At 32.2% G+C, this 17,438-nt stretch overlaps 4 protein-coding genes and 1 non-coding gene across 5 annotated transcripts; 1 reads left to right on the top strand and 4 right to left on the bottom strand.

Annotated features, from left to right (window-relative positions):
• Nucleotides 1–887: 887 nt before the first annotated feature.
• Nucleotides 888–5,091, bottom strand: LOC101264672 (uncharacterized). Its single transcript, XM_004247430.4, has 12 exons — nt 4,935–5,091; nt 4,752–4,851; nt 4,508–4,616; nt 3,942–4,030; nt 3,720–3,776; nt 3,452–3,560; nt 3,237–3,338; nt 3,062–3,126; nt 2,141–2,244; nt 1,991–2,055; nt 1,499–1,553; nt 888–1,291 (listed from the first exon to the last, which is right to left on the bottom strand). The coding sequence occupies exons 1-12, from the start codon at nt 4,996–4,998 to the stop codon at nt 1,131–1,133; spliced, it is 1,080 nt and encodes a 359-aa protein (XP_004247478.1). The 5' UTR covers nt 4,999–5,091; the 3' UTR covers nt 888–1,130.
• A 20-nt stretch (nt 5,092–5,111) lies between these two features.
• On the bottom strand, nt 5,112–5,184 carry TRNAA-UGC (transfer RNA alanine (anticodon UGC)). The gene has a single exon. It is a non-coding gene; the product is annotated as a tRNA-Ala (tRNA).
• Nucleotides 5,185–5,444: 260 nt separating this feature from the next.
• LOC101264975 (histone H2AX-like) lies at nt 5,445–6,137 on the bottom strand. The gene has a single exon (XM_004247431.5). The coding sequence runs from the start codon at nt 6,031–6,033 to the stop codon at nt 5,605–5,607; it is 429 nt and encodes a 142-aa protein (XP_004247479.1). The 5' UTR covers nt 6,034–6,137; the 3' UTR covers nt 5,445–5,604.
• A 3,916-nt stretch (nt 6,138–10,053) lies between these two features.
• LOC101261551 (protein VAPYRIN-LIKE-like) lies at nt 10,054–11,478 on the top strand. Its single transcript, XM_004247498.3, has one exon. It carries the CDS (start codon nt 10,054–10,056, stop codon nt 11,476–11,478), a length of 1,425 nt encoding a protein of 474 aa, XP_004247546.1.
• A 116-nt stretch (nt 11,479–11,594) lies between these two features.
• LOC101261854 (protein VAPYRIN-LIKE) lies at nt 11,595–13,175 on the bottom strand. Its single transcript, XM_004247499.5, has one exon. The coding sequence runs from the start codon at nt 13,173–13,175 to the stop codon at nt 11,793–11,795; it is 1,383 nt and encodes a 460-aa protein (XP_004247547.1). The 3' UTR covers nt 11,595–11,792.
• Between the last annotated feature and the right edge of the window lie 4,263 nt (nt 13,176–17,438).

Raw genomic sequence — 17,438 nt, 5'->3', positions numbered from 1 at the left:
CTAATAAAATTGATTTTATTTTCGATTTGAATCATTTAATTAAAATGGAGCAAAACTATTTTTTTTCAAACAACCGATGCATTATTTAAGCAATGATATATAATAACATATCTAGTATACGTTTCGCAAAGTGTATATATATAATCAAATGAGTTGACAAACGGCTCCTTAGTTTCCGGTTGTTCCCTAAAGGGCAGTAAATAATGTGTAGTATTCTAGAACACCTAAGATGAACAAAACAACCCAAGACAATTATCCCATAATTAATATTAACCAACGACGATTGTGATGGAGCGATAAATATTTCTTTATTCTTAATCAAAAATTTTAAATTTGAGTTCTCAGAAATATAGAATCACCTCGGAAAAAAAAATTACTTCATATTGAATAAAGTTACAAATAAAAAGAAATATGTATCATAATAGCTAAAGAACACAAAATACAATTGAGAAATAGAAACAACAAGCTAATAACAATTAGCGTCCTTACAATTTGCATAATTTCCAAATCACATATCACTACCCTTTTTGATCGAACCGTCCTACGCCCGCTTCTCAACCTGAATTCCAAATTAACTAGACCCTATTGCTTGTTCTTGGCCCAATATCTTTTTTTTTCTTTTCAATTTATAAATGGTCATATGAAATCATTTCTAACTCAGCGTCATTGGATTGCCGTGTTGAAATATACAATTGTGGAACTGTTAATAGTCCCTGATTCTATTTTTTTTTTTTTCATTATAGATACAAAGCATCAATCACTGGGGGCCAAAATCTACGTTGTTTTCTCATATGATTGTCCTTTTCACACATTATTGCAGTGTAGACAAATAGATCATACATTTGATAGGTTCAATTCAATTGAATCCATCATTTTGACAAGGAATGCAGCTGAAAATCACCAATCTATTGATAAATATTAAATTCCGAATTCATAATTCAATGGTAAATCTTATAGGACCTTAAATGTTGAACAAATCAAGTTCAAATACTAGATGTTTGTTTGACGGTAGATTAATATATCTCCATCAGTTATCAATGATTAAGTTCTAATGTTTCTATCCAGAAATCATAATCTGCAGCAGTAGTACATTTTAACTTGCCTCTTTACGAGCAGGGACATTGATATGATTATGGACAAGGGCTTGGAAACCTCGAGTGGACCTTGTTGATCTCAGTAATTATCTCAGGGCTGAGGTTGACCTTACATGCAGCAAGAACCTCTTCAAGCTGCCAAACTTTTGTGGCTCCAAAAACAACACTAGCCACGAGAGAGTGTCTCATAATGAAGGCTGCCCAAACAATTCAAAGTCAAAAGATATGTAGTATATATCAAAATCTGTAATTAAGCTCAGCAACACAAGCGAGCATGTCATAGACTCAATCAAAAGACTATCATGTTTCAGTTATAGTTCATTAGGAAAATAACTAGAAAGGCTAATCTATGATCAATAGTGGATAGGAACTAGAATAGGAATTCAGAAGAATATTGATCGTACCAATTGCAAGAGAAACTGGATGAATGCCATATCGGCTAGCAATCTCTACGTATGACTGCAAAAATGAGTGAAATTCATGATTACAAAGGTAAATGTCAATTGTATGTCATAACTCATAAGACTAAATAATTAGCGAAGAAAGTAGCTAATTACAAGAACAAACATTAGAGGACATATTATACAGTCTTAAAGAGAAAAACTATTCAACTTAAATAGTAAAAGAAACTGTATCACACCCATGAGAAAATCTGTTTCTTCCAGAAGTGTTTTTTCCCCCAAGTATTCCGAGAAGTTTGAGTTTTACATGTCAAGCATAAAATGAACAAAAAGATATTGCATCACAAGCACACAGCACATGTTAAGTATTCCATCATTTTTTGTATAATTAAGCACGGTTCGTTCTATGCAAAAAAAAGCTATGTATTTCCAGACCTCTATATAGTTGAGTAAAGCAAAATGGTAAGACAGCTTTAGGAAGAAGAATTTCCTTACTTTGGCAGCATATAAAACATTAGATTTTGACAGGTCGTATCTGGACTCCCCTTCCTTATATCTCCCTACCAGAAGTTAGAGATTAATATAGTGAAGAAAAATTTACAGGCATTAGTTAAATATTCCAATGAAACTGGCAACCAGTCTGACCTTTAAACAGATTTAAACGAGCATTAGATGGACCACCATCCTCGGCAAAGTACTTCCCAGAAAGTATGCCCATGGCCAGAGGGCTGTACGCCAACAAGCTTATCCTAGAGACATTCAGCAAGAAAAAAGAAAAGAGGTCATTACCAGCAGTCAATTCCACAAATATTTCAACTTAACAGATGAGCTAAGTTCACAACAGTTTTTTTCTCATTAATTTGACAACAGGCAGGTTGTTCTTGCAGAAAGCAGCAACATTGAAGATAGATCTTATTGTTTATATCCCTTTGTCATTCCCCTAGAAGACCAATAGGTTCAAATCCTATAAACATGTTTTTTTTTCTTCTTTGATTGATTCTCCAAAAAGGGTACATGAAAATCACTATAGATAAGCTAAGATCAAACAAAGATGAAAAGTAGCAAAAGAATCATGGTCAAGGTAACTGAAACAAGTCAAGTGAGCTCCAGAGACGGTAATCATATAGTTCAAACTTCAAACTAATGTTGCCTTTGCAGGAAAAACAACCAGATGCAATGACTATACCAGTTTCACTAAAAATAGAAAGCTACCGCTGTAGCTATAGAGGATGTTGAACAGTCCTAATACAGTTGAAGCATAGTACAGGAGTTACTAGATGATTGTTGAACAGTCCGATTTTTAAAAAGAGATTGTTGGGGATCAACAGACTAACATTGTGCTTTTCTGCTTTTCTGACAGTTCCTTTCAGTTTCCTATAATCTTGTCAGCAAATTTAGGACCAGTATCCGTTTTTTAGAGTCGTCCATGCTTTCCAAACAATATCCAAGAAGGTTCACAATGCACCCTCTTCATTTGCACAAATTAGATGTTATAGTACAGAAAGCAACACCGCATACCCAAATAAAATGCCTATCCCAAAGTTGTCCACACAATCCAAGAATTACCTCTCATTGTGACAGCATTCAGCCATAGCTGAATCAAAATTTCGACATAACAAGTTGTACGCATTCTGAAAAAAAAGAAGCCGAATCAAACGTTTAGATTAGTGAAGAAACAATACTTGAAGGAGGTTAAGACAAAAAAGTCTCAACATTAAAACAGGATTGAGCAAAAAAACACCTGAACAGACACTATCTGAAGATTCCCCGCTGTACTTTTGGCAACTTGTTGGAACTTCATAATGCCATATGGTGTTTCGTTACTAAGGCCAATGTATCTGATCTATAATTTGAACAGCCAATAGGAAATAGCCACCAAATATATGACAGTTAACATCTCAGCCTTCATGAGGAAAAGTAATTAGTGAAGTTAGCATCTTTGCTGTCATGACTGACCTTACCAGCATCAACAGCTCTTTTTAGCGCATCAAGTTGTTCCTCGAAACCTACTGGCGTATAATGTCGTAGGGGATCATAGTCAGTTTCTCCAAACATAGGAACATAGCTGCCATAAAGTTTAAAATGGTGAACATCAGAATTGATGTTGACAGTTGAAGAAGAAAACATCTTAAGATATCTGTTTAAATTTTGATAAATGAACTTTTTTCGAGTCTTTACATCTGTGAGAAAACAATGCCACAAAATGTAGTATTTATCTACAAACCGATCAGGCCAGTGAATTTGATACAAGTCAATGTAGTCCGTCTTTACACGCAACAGGCTGCATCAATTCAATAAGGTACCTCATCAGAAGCAGTACAAAAATATAAACCATAGCAGATAGAGACCACTTTATTGTCAAAATCATGCCTCTAATGCAGTCAAAACAGAAACTGAATGGGCAATGTAAAGGTAGCAAAAACCAAAAACAAGAATTTACTCAAACCTATTATCAATTGCCTCAGTTATGTTCTGAGCATCCAAGCTTTCTGGTCCATTTCGAATCCAAGACATTTGTCCAGATGGTCCACTGACCTATAACAACATAGTTGTGCAAGATATCAAAATGCTATAGTGCAGTTGGAATAAGATCCCCAGCTCCAAACAAGAAAAATGAAGAAAAGGGAACATACTTATAACTACATGTTAGAAAGAAACTTTTACAGCTAACAACATAAATTTTACTCCTTATAACTTCGGAAAAGCAAGAATCTGTCTCATATGCTACTGATTTCAAAGTATTCAATCGTGCCTCATAGACAGCTAGGCATAGATAAGTGCTAATTTCTTGCATAATCAACTCCTTTGTCACATTTTAGTACCATAAATGCCAGACATATTCTGGAAGATCTAGCCTATTCAGTCAAATTATCCTAATTAGTCCTACACATCATATTCAAACATGCTGATGCCTAAACCCAAATTCGACCTTTAGGAATAGTAACACACAAGTGCATATCTTTCATCTAATCTTTAGGAAGAATTGCTGATCAGAGCTAATGAATAGAGAACCTTAGTGGCGAAAACAACACTATCGCGAGGGACATTTCTTTCTCTAATCCAACGCCCAAAATACTCCTCACTTCTGCCATGAGTTTCTGCACGCTGGGGTACTGGATACCTGTTTTTTATTGATTTTATAAAAGAACAAATCAACAAAACGGTTTATAAATCTCCAGCATCCAATCTACTTCACAATTATAATTTGACTAATTTAGTATCCTTAAGAGAGGAGTAAATAAGGACTGACGATTACATTTCAGCAGAATCAAAGAAGTTAATTCCGGAGTTGAAAGCTTTGTCGAGCAGTTGAAATGATTCAGCCAATGTGTTTTGCTCACCGAAAGTCATGGTTCCTGTGAGAATGACGATAAACTCAAGGCCGTTAAAGAGAGTGCATTTACAAAATAAATACACAGGAATTAAACAAAAGTTTAACCTAAACAGAGTCTGGAGACGGTCAAATCTGGAGCAAGGTTGAAGAGAGGAACTGCAAACGCCATTAGTGACTGCACAGAAGAAACTCATAGAATTTGCAGAATAAAGCGAGGGAGCAAAAAGAAGATATGGAGAAGAGATAAAGAAAAAAGTACTAAAAGAGGGGAAAAAAGAAAAATGGAGATGCAGGGGATCGAACCCTGTACCTCTCGCATGCAAAGCGAGCGCTCTACCATTTGAGCTACATCCCCTCTGTAATAAAAAGTAATCTTTATACATCTACATTTGTCAAATACAGTGTTATTTTATGGTTTATGTTGAACAATTTACATCAAATAGTTCAGTCACTTGTTGCATAATTCCATTTGAAAAATCGGTTCAGTTCGATTTTGAATCAATAAATTAATAATTTTTTTCTATTCAATTGCAAAAGAATGTATTTCAATTTTCATGGCATTGTTAAATACTTTAAGATTTGCTTTAGGAAGGAGACATAAAAGTCGAAGCAATATAAACTAAAAATTATAAGAAATCTATTAATCTTTCATATTTCTACATAATCCATCATAAGAAAATGAGGAAACAAACTTGCAATTCACATACGAAAAAACTCCCAAACTAATTAACCCTAAAAATCAAAATTCACAACCCAATTCCTCCTAACTCAACACCTAAAACTCCTGTGAAACAGAGTTGATTTCACCTTTCCCTTTAACAATCTTCTTAGGAAGCAAATTCTGATGAATATTAGGCAAAACTCCACCGTTAGCAATAGTAGCAGATCCCAACAACTTGCTCAATTCATCATCATTCCTCACAGCAAGCTGTATATGCCTCGGCACAATCCTGTTCTTCTTGTTATCTCTCGCAGCATTCCCAGCAAGTTCCAATAACTCAGCAGTGAGATACTCAAGCACAGCTGAGAGATACACCGGCGAACCAGAACCAACTCGCTGAGCATAACGACCATTCTTCAAAAAACGAGCAACTCGACCAACGGGGAATTGGAGACCCGCTTTTTGAGATCTGGAAGTAGATTTTGAAGCTTTTTGGGTCTTTCCTCGACCAGCAACAGATTTAGCTGCAGTAATTGAAGGCATATTGATTGATTCAAAGGAAGAAGAGAAGTTTTTTTTTGTTTAAGAATTTGAATTTGCTTTGCCGGTAGATATTTTCCAAATTTGAGTTTTCTTTGGGTTTATATAGAGTTAATTTGAGTTATTTGATTGGTTCATTGAGTTTCACAAGGATCGCCAACGTGGCATTTCTTTTTCCTTTTTTTTTGTTAGTTTCATGCTGAATCGGATTGGCTCATTAGTTTTACTCGGATTGCCAACCTGGCATCTTTTCTAACTTTGATTTATTTATTTTTCTTTTAATTAATAAAAAGTAAGGAAGATTTAATCCAATCCACTTTTCCATTATTATTTTCTACTAACCATCTTGATATATACTTTTTTGTCTCAAAATATTTATCAATTTTTGTAATTGTTGACAAAGTTTTTTTGTTATTCGACGCTAAATAATTGTTATTCTTGAATATTACAATCACCTTAATTATGATACATAAATAAGGATATAATAATTAAATATTTTTTCTAATTAGTAATATTATATTTTAAAAAAAGAGCAAAGTAAAAAATGACAAGTATTTTAAGATAGAGGAAATAGTCTCTCCGAATCACTTTATTTAGTGTCTTAATTAAAAGTAAATAGTCCAAACTTTGATCGTATTAAATGTCGATACATTTGTTATATAATTGAATACTCTTTTCATTTTGTTTCTAATAATAATTATTCTTGTAAGTAATAAATATTGATTAATTCGCATAAAAAATCTAGATAAAGAGCATATACTCTAATATTTTGATTGCTGAAATTAACTCTTTTTTATTTATTAAAGAGACATTAAAGAAATAATGTTTATACAAAAGATATTGATATTTTAAATTATTAAAGATAATAAATAAGAATATGATAGTCAAAATATGTTTACTTTTTTAGGGGCAATGTATATATAAAATGTGATAAAATAAATTAATTCGGAGAGAGTATTTCATATAGAAGTGTCGTAAATTTCTTTAAAATATTTTTAATTATATCAAGTAATGGAATAGGTGATTAGACAAGACATAGTTTAACATATATAAGGTTGACACGACCTTAGATAGGAGGATGTATATTAGGGCAGAGGTTAACAGGCAGTGACGTGTTGTCTTGCTTTTTGAGGACTTAGGTGTTAGTCATCGCACTAGCTATTCGATTGTTTATTGTGTTTTGATTGTCTCATTATTTTGTTGTTTTTTTCTCTTTCTTGCAGGATTTGCACTCTTTATCTTGTTAGTTGCTATGTTTTTTCCTTCGCAGTTTTTTTACCTCTTTGTAATTGGATTTGCTATAATTAGAGTCGTCAAAATGGGCTTGACCCGTAAGGTCATCCCGACCCAACCCTTGAAATAAGTGGGGTTCGGCTTAATTTCTTTGGCCCATTTAGGAATGCGGCTTTTTAACCCGCCCCCATTAGGCCCGTTGGCCTCGTAGGCCCAGCCCGCAAGCCTCAGATGCCAGCCCATGGGCTATTAATTTTTTAAAATATTTTTATATATTTTTAATAGTGTTTTATTTGTCAAGATTTTATCAATAAATATTTTTAAAAATAAAAAATCAAGTTTTTTGCAATATCATCTTGTATGGTGAATTGTAGATGAAGATAGACTTCTTAAGGAAACAATATCACATGTTTCAAATCTGATCGATGGTGGAAGAGGAAGCAGAAGGAGAAGGGGTATCGTAAAACTTTAATTATGGGTCATGTAATATTTAGCAAATTAGACTTGTTAAGTATTTGGGTTGCCTTGTGTTGTTGGAAATCTTTTAAATCAGGTAGTTTTTTGTGAGAGAAATAATGGAATGATCAACATTTACTCGCTAAATCTTACGTTGGCTATGTATTTTTGTAAATATTCACCGAAGTGTGATTTATAAATGAATTTTGGTATGAGTTGATGTTGTGTTCATAGACGTCAATGTCCAATACTCTTTCTAAGAGAGTAATATTGTTTATTTTTTTGTTGAAGGGTCGACTGTCCCAATCCAGGGCCCTCTTAGGGCTGGGTTGATCTGCTATTTTATAGGCCTTTTAATTAAAGGAAAAATGACAGAAATTCCACCTCTAAGTGCTCTTATTACCATTATCCCCTATTTGTTTTATAAATTCCCAAAATCTCTCATTTTCACGCATCAAATTAATTAATGTATCACCACATCAAATTAATGTATCTGTCGCATCGAATCTCGTGCATCAGATTAGTTGTATCATGTATAAAATGTATATCAGATTAGTGTATTATGTATGAAATGTAATGTATCTTACTTAACGATTAATGTATCTCGCGCATTAGACTAATGTATCAACGCTTATATTATTGTATCAATTTGAGGGATTTCTGTAATTATACACTTATAAGAAACAAATGATAATTTTGCTTTAAAAGTATGTGATTTTTTTCATTTGCCCATAATTAAAAGGGACAGTCCGCCCCCATTCATTTAACTTTCTAGCCCGTTAGAATTGGGATGGGTTGTACCAACCCATTTTGACAGCTTTAGCTACAGTTCTTGAATTGATGGTCTTTCGAAAATAACTTCTTTAATTCTATGAGATAGTGATAAATCTGCATATACTCTAATATCCGAGATTCCACTTGTCCGCTAAATATGTTGTTGTTACCAAATACCAATAATTAATAGAATTATTTTACACTAACATAGCACACCCTCCAAAATCCAAACAAAAGTTTCACATGCAATATTTTAATCAATATTATAAAAAGTGTGGCGTAAGGTAAAACATTTTACTTCATACAAGATAAGACGTCTGAGTTGTAATTAAGTATAAAAGTTTTTAAATTCTCAAAATTGAATTTTAAAAAATGAAAAAGTAAAATAATAAAAGTTGTATAGTTGTAACTTGTAAAAGTCATTCAACTAAGAGACTGAGACAAATAAACGTGAAAATATAAATTTGGATCGTCTAGTTATTTTTAGGAGGATATTCAAATGATTTTAACCCTCACGATATTCTCAAATAATATCATTTTACTTTCAAAGTCTCAATAATATTTTCCACATATCAAATTATGAACCACCCATTTAAAAAAAATATTTGTTTGAATAGGATTCGTTACTTTTAATCATGAATAACAATTAGTAATAAGGTTTTCAGTGTTGGGTATGGAGAAAATCTTGAAAGGAGCGTCATCTTCGAATGAGTCCTGCATGGCACGATTTTAATTTAATTGGCATGGCACGATTTCAATTTAATTGGAACTCTAATATAGCTTCCGAACACTGAGTGAGAAACAAAAAAAATAAAAATAAGATTTGCATGGCGATTTTGATTTGGGTTATATGATTTTTTTTCCTTATAAATAAAGAGTAATAAATAAAGGATCAAATTAATAACAGCTATTAGTTGAGATGTTAAGAATCAAGCTGTTTCAATCTGCATAGTAGTAGTTGACCAATTACTTAATTTTTTAATGAAATTAAATAATTGGTCATCAAAAAGTGATTTTTTGTCTTTTAGTCTCACCAAATTTGTAGTATCAGTCCATGATATATGCCTTCCTAGATTCCCAATTGGTTATGTACGCGTAGATACGTCATATATAATAATTCATATAAGATATCACGTAGAATATATATATCTATTTATTTGATTTTATAAAAAATTATGTAGATACATCCAAAGTTGGAGTGTGTTGAAGTCAAGTTAATTAAATGATAAGCTTTTATGTGTTATGCAAGAGATCCTATCTCCTCGGAGAAAGAACAAGTTTCATACATGACATTTCAAGTTCATCGTCTCCCCCGCCAAATGATAGAAAGGTTGTGCCTGGTCAAAGATGTATAAAATGGAGTAGTTGATCCTCTGTCTCTGATTCCAAAGTGACAATGACACCTTCCTACTCTCTACAACAATCACCTTAAAAATATATTCAGATGCAAACAATGTTAAATAAAATACTCAAAAGTTGCCATCAGCCATTTTGGTATCTTCATATATTACTCTAATCAATCATCATTAATCAGTTTGTTATGATTCTTTCAGCTCAATCATGGACAGACTTGTTAAGCCTGATTTGGATGAACTCAAACTCTGTTTCATCAAAGGCCAAAAGTGTTGTGCAGCTTTCAAATTAACTAATCTTATGCACACCATGTCTGTTGCTGTTGCTCTTTCTACTACTAACCCTTCTCTTTTCTCATTCTCACATCCATTTACTATCATTCCTCCTCTCTCAACAGCTTCTTTCACTCTTTTCTTGACTAATTCTTGTGATCAACCTCCTGTTTATACGCCTTTAGACATCGTTATAGTTAAGTCGTCTATGCTTCCTACTGGTAAAGCAAGTGAGGATGATCTTCGCCGTCTTTTCTCAAGAAATGGACGGCATATTTTTAAAGATGCCAAGATTCCTATTTCCCTTGTTGGTCCACAAGTTGTGGAGTTTCTTCTTTCATCCAAGAATTTATTGGATGTTAGTTTACTTCTCCCAAAAGCCTTGTCTTTGTGTGATGGTTGTCAGCTTGATTCATTGCTTAAGTCTGCTGCTAAGAATGGGAATTCACGTTGTATTTCAGCTCTGATTGAGGCTGGTGCTGATGTTAATATAAGGGACTCGGGTGGGGACTCAGTTATGTCACTAGCTGTGAAATATGGAAATCTTGATTCTGTTCAGTTGCTGATTGAGTCTGGTTATACTATTGACAACTCTATTGATAGGTTTCTGCATTATGCAGCTGCCACAGACCGTGTAGACTTGATAGAGATTCTTTGTTTGGGTTATGCTGATATAGATTTGAATTCAATGGATTCACAAGGTAGAACTCCCCTTCATATAGCAGCGTATCACAGGCATGTTGAAGTGATTCAGTTTCTTGTATCAGTAGGGAGTGATCCAGATTTATTAGATTCTCAAGGATGGACTCCTTTGCACTTTGCTGCTCAACAAGGCCATGTTGAAGCAGTTGGTTTCTTACTAAATCATTCCACTTTTGCAAAGTATGCTGTCACGAAACAAGGGAAGACTTCGTATGAGGTTGCTACTGATGAAGGCCATTCTAAATTGTATGATGTTTTACAACTAGGAGACACTTTGCATAGGGCTGCAAGAAAAGGGGATGTTGCTAATATCAAGAAATGTATCGCTGAAGGGGCGAATGTGAATGGAAAGGATCAGAATGGTTGGACTCCTTTGCATAGAGCAGCTTTTAAGGGTAGAATCGAAGGGGTAAAGGTATTAGTAAACAACGGAGCTAAGCTTGATGTTGTTGATGATTGTGGACACACGCCGCTGCATCTTGCTATTGAGGCTGGACTAAAAGATGTGGCTATGTATTTAATTACACAAGGTGCCAAGGCTATTTTGAAGAGCTTCAAAACTATAGGACAGAATCCATGCGATTTCGAGAATTTCAAGAACCATCCTTCACATCTACCTACTGCAAATTTGTATCATGTAAAGCATGAAACAGCTTGAAGTTGTTAATATAATCTTTTAGACTTATGTAAAAGGCTTTGTAAACTCCTCTTATGTTTTCTCTGCAATTTGTATAATCTAAAATGCCTGGAAATATTAGGACCTAGCAGAAATTATTTTCGAGTACCAAAAGTTGAAAAAAAAACTGTTTTCTGAATTTTACAACAACAGAACATAATTGCCTCCGAACTGTTCAAGTTTATTCGGATTATACAAATTATAGATTAAGCAAAAGACGTCTACAAAAACTTCTGCAGTAGCTAAAAATATACAAGAGCGATCTCCAAATTGAGTTAAGTGTACTTTGCTCTTCACTATACAAAGTTGTAAGTATGTAAATGTCTGAAATCACAAGAAACCACTTCTTTAGCTTTGAAGCTCTTCAAATTAGCCTTAGCACCTTGAGCAATCAAATATATCGCCACATCCTCTTGTCCAGCCTCAATAGCAAGATGAAGCGGCGTATATCCAACATAATCAACAAGATCAAGCTTAGCTCCGTTGTTTACCAACACCTTCGCCACTTCAACTCTACCCTTGAATGCTGCTCTATGCAAAGGAGTCCATCCATTCTGATCCTTTCCATTCACATTCGCCCCTTCAGTGATACATTTCTTGATATCAGCAACATCTCCTTTTCTTGCAGCCTTATGCAAAGTGTCTCCCAATTGTAAAACATCATACAATTTAGAATGACCCTTATCGATAGCAAGCTCATACGCAGTCTTCCCTTGTTTCGTTACAACATATTTAGCAAAATTGGAATGATTTAGTAACACACCAACAGCTTCAACATAGCCTTGAGTAGCAGCAAAATGCAAGGGAGTCCATCCTTGAGCATCTAACCTATCTGTATCACTCCCCACGGAAACAAGAAACTGAATCACTTCAACATGCCCGTGAATCGCTGCTATATGAAGGGGAGTTCTACCTTGTGAATCAATTGAATTCAAATCTATATCAGCATAACCCAAACAAAGAATCTCCATCAAGTCCACGCAGTCCGTGGCAGCTGCATAATGCAGAAACCTATCAACAGAGTTATCAATAGTAAAACCAGACTCAATCAACACATGAACAGAATCAACATCTCCATATTTCACAGCCAATGACATAACGGATTCTCCATCCGAGTCTCTTCTATTGACATCAGCACCAGCCTCAATTAGAGCTGAGATACAATGTGAATTCCCATTCTTAGCAGCTGACTTAAGCAATGAATCAAGCTGACAGTTATGACATGAAGACAAGGCCATTGGAAGAAGTAAACTAACATCCAATAAGTTCTTGGATGAAAGAAGAAACTCAACAACTTGTGGACCAACAAGGGAAATGGGAATCTTGGCATCTTTGAAAATATGTCGTCCACTTCTTGAGAAAAGGCGGCGAAGATCATCTTCACTTGCTTTACCAGTAGGAAGCATCGATGACTTAACTATAACGATGTCTAAAGGCGTATAAACAGGAGGTTGATCACAAGAATTAGTCAAGAAAAGAGTGAAAGAAGCTGTTGAGAGAGGAGGAATGATAGTAAATGGATACGAGAATGAGAAAAGAGAAGGGTTTGTAGTAGAAAGAGCAACAGCAACAGACATGGTGTGCATAAGATTGGTTAATTTGAAAGTTGCATAACATTTTTGGCCTTTGATGAAACAGAGTTTGAGTTCATCCAAATCAGGCTTAACAAGTCTGTCCATGCTTGATTTTAAAATGATTTATGACAAACTTAGAAGAATGGTATGATATAATTTGATTAATAATGTGAATGATATGATAATTTGATTAGAAAAAGATGAATGCCAAGAGGATTGATAGTGATGTAATGCTATTTTTTTAGTAGTATTTGAATATTATATGTTACATTGTTCTCATTAGAATGATACAATTCAATTTTTTAAACAAGTGTTACTGAAACTCAATTAAATCTGAATCGTATACTATATGACTCAATTAACCATGTTAAGCATACTGTTAGGGTTCATTCAAACCCTCTTTCAGAGCAAAGTACTATTTATACACGGTTAATTAAAATTATTTATTTATATATATTGAATATCGAATCCGTTTTAGGTGATTAATGTGGAGATGAGGATGGTGTCACAGTCACTTTGTAAATAGGGACAAGAAGAATGAGAATAGAATTTTCAATATTTAGGTGTAAAATATTGACAACTTTTTAGGGCTACGTCATCTACAAATTGGATTATTAGCAATTTTTCTTTTTATGTTTTTGATTGATGTAACAACTCCATTAATTTGTTTGTTCATTTGACCAAGACCACCCAAAAACATCCAAGAATACACGTTATTAATATTGCATTTTCGTTGACAGATTAAGAATTTAAATTCTATCTTAAATTTTTTTTAATATTAAACATATTGATTTTTTACAAGTGTTTTTGAAATATTAAATTTAGACGAACTTAAATGTTTTAGAGAAATCATATGATGAAAAGGTTTCATGTGAAGTATCAAAGTTTTTTGTTCCTCCAATTTGCAAGTTTTGTTACCAATAGTATTTACAATTAAAGGTGCGTATTTGAAAAAAAAAATCTTAGTCGTGTGATCATTTGAATTTATCTCTAAGCTACTCAATTAAAAATTAAATGATCATTTAAGATATTATTTTAAAAAAAACTCTTAATTGAGTGAATTATGAAACAATGCAACCATTTTCTTTTGTTTGGGTACATTTTCTAGGCTTGACATGACTTGAAAATACATACATAATTTAGTATTGACCTAAGTTGGAATATTCACATGACTTGTTAGTTTGACAATTTCCCACCTTAATATTGTTTGTTCATTGATATAGTCTTTTTTCCCTTTTTTACGAAATTCAATTTTAAGATATTTTATTTAAATATTGAAGATATATCTGAACACTTTGTAATTTTCTTAAGAAATAATAAATTAAAGATACATTTCCGATTCATGATAATTAGTGTATAGTTTTCATGAACTTGAGAAATGACTTGGGAACTGAGTAGTTAATATTAAAAATAAAATAAAAGAATCGTTCCTATCTTATATGTATTAAAGTTCACTAATAAATGATAAATTTCTAATTTAATAAATTGAAATTAGGTGTGATAGAATTATATATTTGAGCCTATAATAGTCAAACTTTGAATTCGTCTTTGCTTTATGGAAAGAAAAACGAGTAGATTAAGAGGCTTCCATGAAACTTCCTGTGGAATCATTATAATGCACTACGTTAGTGTTTTGTTATGATAATATATATCATTGTTTTTTTTAATACGTAAATTAGAGGGAGTCTGATATTAAAATAGATATTTTTTGAATTTTAGATATTAAAAGGATTTTTTTTTAAAAACTCATATCAAAACGGACAATTTATCTATTTGTGGGCTAACTGTGACTAACATATTTAACGCCGTCATTCTTAGGTTAATGTGAATTTAAAATTTGTATATTCGAAGTGGTTGTATAAATTTAGAATGTATAATTCAATTCTTGATTGTATAAATTCAAAATTTGTACATATTTGCACTAATTATTTGTAAACTATTTATGAAAAATTCATATTAAATTTCCATGTTTGTATATTTGAAAACAAAATATACAAATACATTTTTGAAGAAAAAAAAACTTAAAGCCTGTTTGGCTCAGCTTAAAAGCTGGTCAAACTGATTTAAAAGCTGGTTTTTGACTTATTTAGCTGTTTGACAATACTCAAAATAACTTATTTTAACTTTAAAAAAATTTATTGGGTAGGGGTGCTTTTTTTTAAAAAAACTTATAAGTTGTTTTAAGTTGACCACATTTTTACCCTTTTGCCCTTATAACCCTAACATCTCTTTCTTCCATTTTTCCCTTTTCACGTGTGATTATAAACAATTACTATTACTAATGACTGAAAATAAAATAAATCTTAAATCTTTCAAGTGATCTATTCAAATTATATATGATTAAAATGTAAAATAAGTTGCACATATAACTTAAATAAAAATTTATATTCCTCTTATAAATAATTTGTGATAATAAAGAAATATGTGAATGATAGACAATTATTATTACCTATGGATGAAACTAAAATAAAATCTTAAATCGTTCTTTGATCTATGCAAATTATATAACTATAAAATCTATAATAAGTTTATATTCCTCTTATAAATAATTTGTGATGAGAAAGAAATATGTGAATGATAACAAAATATAATTATTTATGACCGTAAAATATAAATTAATTAACTTTTATTATGTTAACAGCTTTTAAGGGTATTCCAAACATTTTGATTAAAAAGCTGTTTATCAGCACTTATTTGTCAAACACATCAATAACTTTTTTTTTAACTTCAGCACTTTTATCCAAACTCATAATATATATATACTTATATAATATTTATATATTTGTAAGCGAAATAAACAAATTGCCTTCGTAGCAAAAATTTTCAACTATTTCATTTATTTACGTTTAAAGAGAATGTCATTATTATTAATATTCAGGGGGAATTAGGAGGTTTTCATTTCCATCCCTAGCTCAAGAATTACTTCCCATTGAGTTTCTGGTAAATAGTTTTAAATAGTTTTCATATTGAGAAAATTAAGTGATTAAGTAAATTTTAAGTTATTTAATTAATTATTATAAGTATGATTTATTATAATTATTAATTGTGACTAATATTAATCATTAATTTAAGTGGACAGACTTTAAATTTGTATAATTAGTCATGTTTGTATAATTTGTCACATTTATATAATTCACGACTAATAATTCTTCGTTTGATTTGTATTTGTGCACGATGATTTGTGTTTGTATATGACGATGATTATCTTTGGTTTTTCAGTTTTGTCATCATATACATTGAATCTTTTTTTGTATAACGTTATACAGTTTGTATAAACGTTTAGTTTTCGAATGTTGTATACTATATAATTTATATAACTGTTTAAAGTTCATATGTTTATTTTTGTATCAATTCGTTACTTCGAGTTTATCATATTTGTATAACTCCAGACTTTGCAACTCAATTATACAAAAAAAAACAAATTATACAAACGAATTCAAATTATACGAATTATTGTCCTCTCTCGCTCGTCTCTCTCGCCTCTTTCCTCCCTCTCGGACCTGTCTCCTCCCTCTCCAATCTCGCTCACATCTCTCCTGCCTCTCCCAATCTCGCTCTCAAGATGTACAAATACATATGTATATCAGTTACATACGTAAAATTATCTAAATGATATACATATATGATTCACTTTTCTCTCACTCTCTTCCTCTCTCCTAATCCATCTTACTACTCTCCTCCCTATAACATGTAGCTACGATCGTAATTTGTAAACTATAGCTATAAAACATAATAAAATATTATTGAGTGGCAAATGCGAAAGTTCCCCAAATTGAAGTATAGTCACTTTAAGCTTGGGTATTTAAAAAGTAGCCAATTCAGTATACACTATTTCCAAATTATACGTCCCAAGTATAAAATGAAAAAATTGACTGTGGTTTATCTTTTAAGATAGATAAAAAAAATGATTAACAAACGCAATTTCTGAATTTGTATTATAGATAATAAATTATTTGATCCATGCCTTGAACAATATAAATGTGTGTCTGTTATATATGATTTCTCATTTTGTCGTGACTAAATGATTAGGTATTCTGATCACAATTGATTATTTAATCATTGATAAGTTGGCATAGTTTAGTGTATAAATTGAGTTTCTTTTTTAAAATGTTTTTTCCCAAACTCATGTAGAGAAAATGCTAGTGCATCTTTGTTATAAATATAACTAAGATGGAGGACCCATGTGATAAGATATCGAGTTACATTTAAGATTTCAAAAAAAATGTCTATATGTAGAAGAGAGAAATAATCAATTAGGATTTAAGCTAAGAAATTCTCTTAATTGTTAGTTAGGTAGATTAATTTGGAACTTCCCTCTATTCTTCCTTGTTATTTCTACTTCTTTCTAGAAGTTTTTGGCAAAAATCA

This window comes from Solanum lycopersicum, chromosome 9, assembly GCF_036512215.1.
Source record: "Solanum lycopersicum chromosome 9, SLM_r2.1".
Lineage (NCBI taxonomy): Eukaryota > Viridiplantae > Streptophyta > Magnoliopsida > Solanales > Solanaceae > Solanum > Solanum lycopersicum.
Note: the sequence above shows the minus strand (reverse complement) of the source record. Positions and strands in the feature narration are given on the sequence as shown.

Bases quoted from the DNA above. Each gene is read 5' to 3' on its own strand.
- LOC101264672 (XM_004247430.4), bottom strand. From the start codon at position 4,998: ATGGCGTTTGCAGTTCCTCTCTTCAACCTTGCTCCAGATTTGACCGTC. The intron at 4,617-4,751 runs GTAATCGTCAGT...AATAAAAAACAG, and splicing joins TTCTTTGATTCTGCTGAAAT to GTATCCAGTACCCCAGCGTG. The intron at 1,292-1,498 runs GTACGATCAATA...TTGTTTGGGCAG, and splicing joins TCCAGTTTCTCTTGCAATTG to CCTTCATTATGAGACACTCT.
- LOC101264975 (XM_004247431.5), bottom strand. From the start codon at position 6,033: ATGCCTTCAATTACTGCAGCTAAATCTGTTGCTGGTCGAGGAAAGACC.
- LOC101261551 (XM_004247498.3), top strand. From the start codon at position 10,054: ATGGACAGACTTGTTAAGCCTGATTTGGATGAACTCAAACTCTGTTTC.
- LOC101261854 (XM_004247499.5), bottom strand. From the start codon at position 13,175: ATGGACAGACTTGTTAAGCCTGATTTGGATGAACTCAAACTCTGTTTC.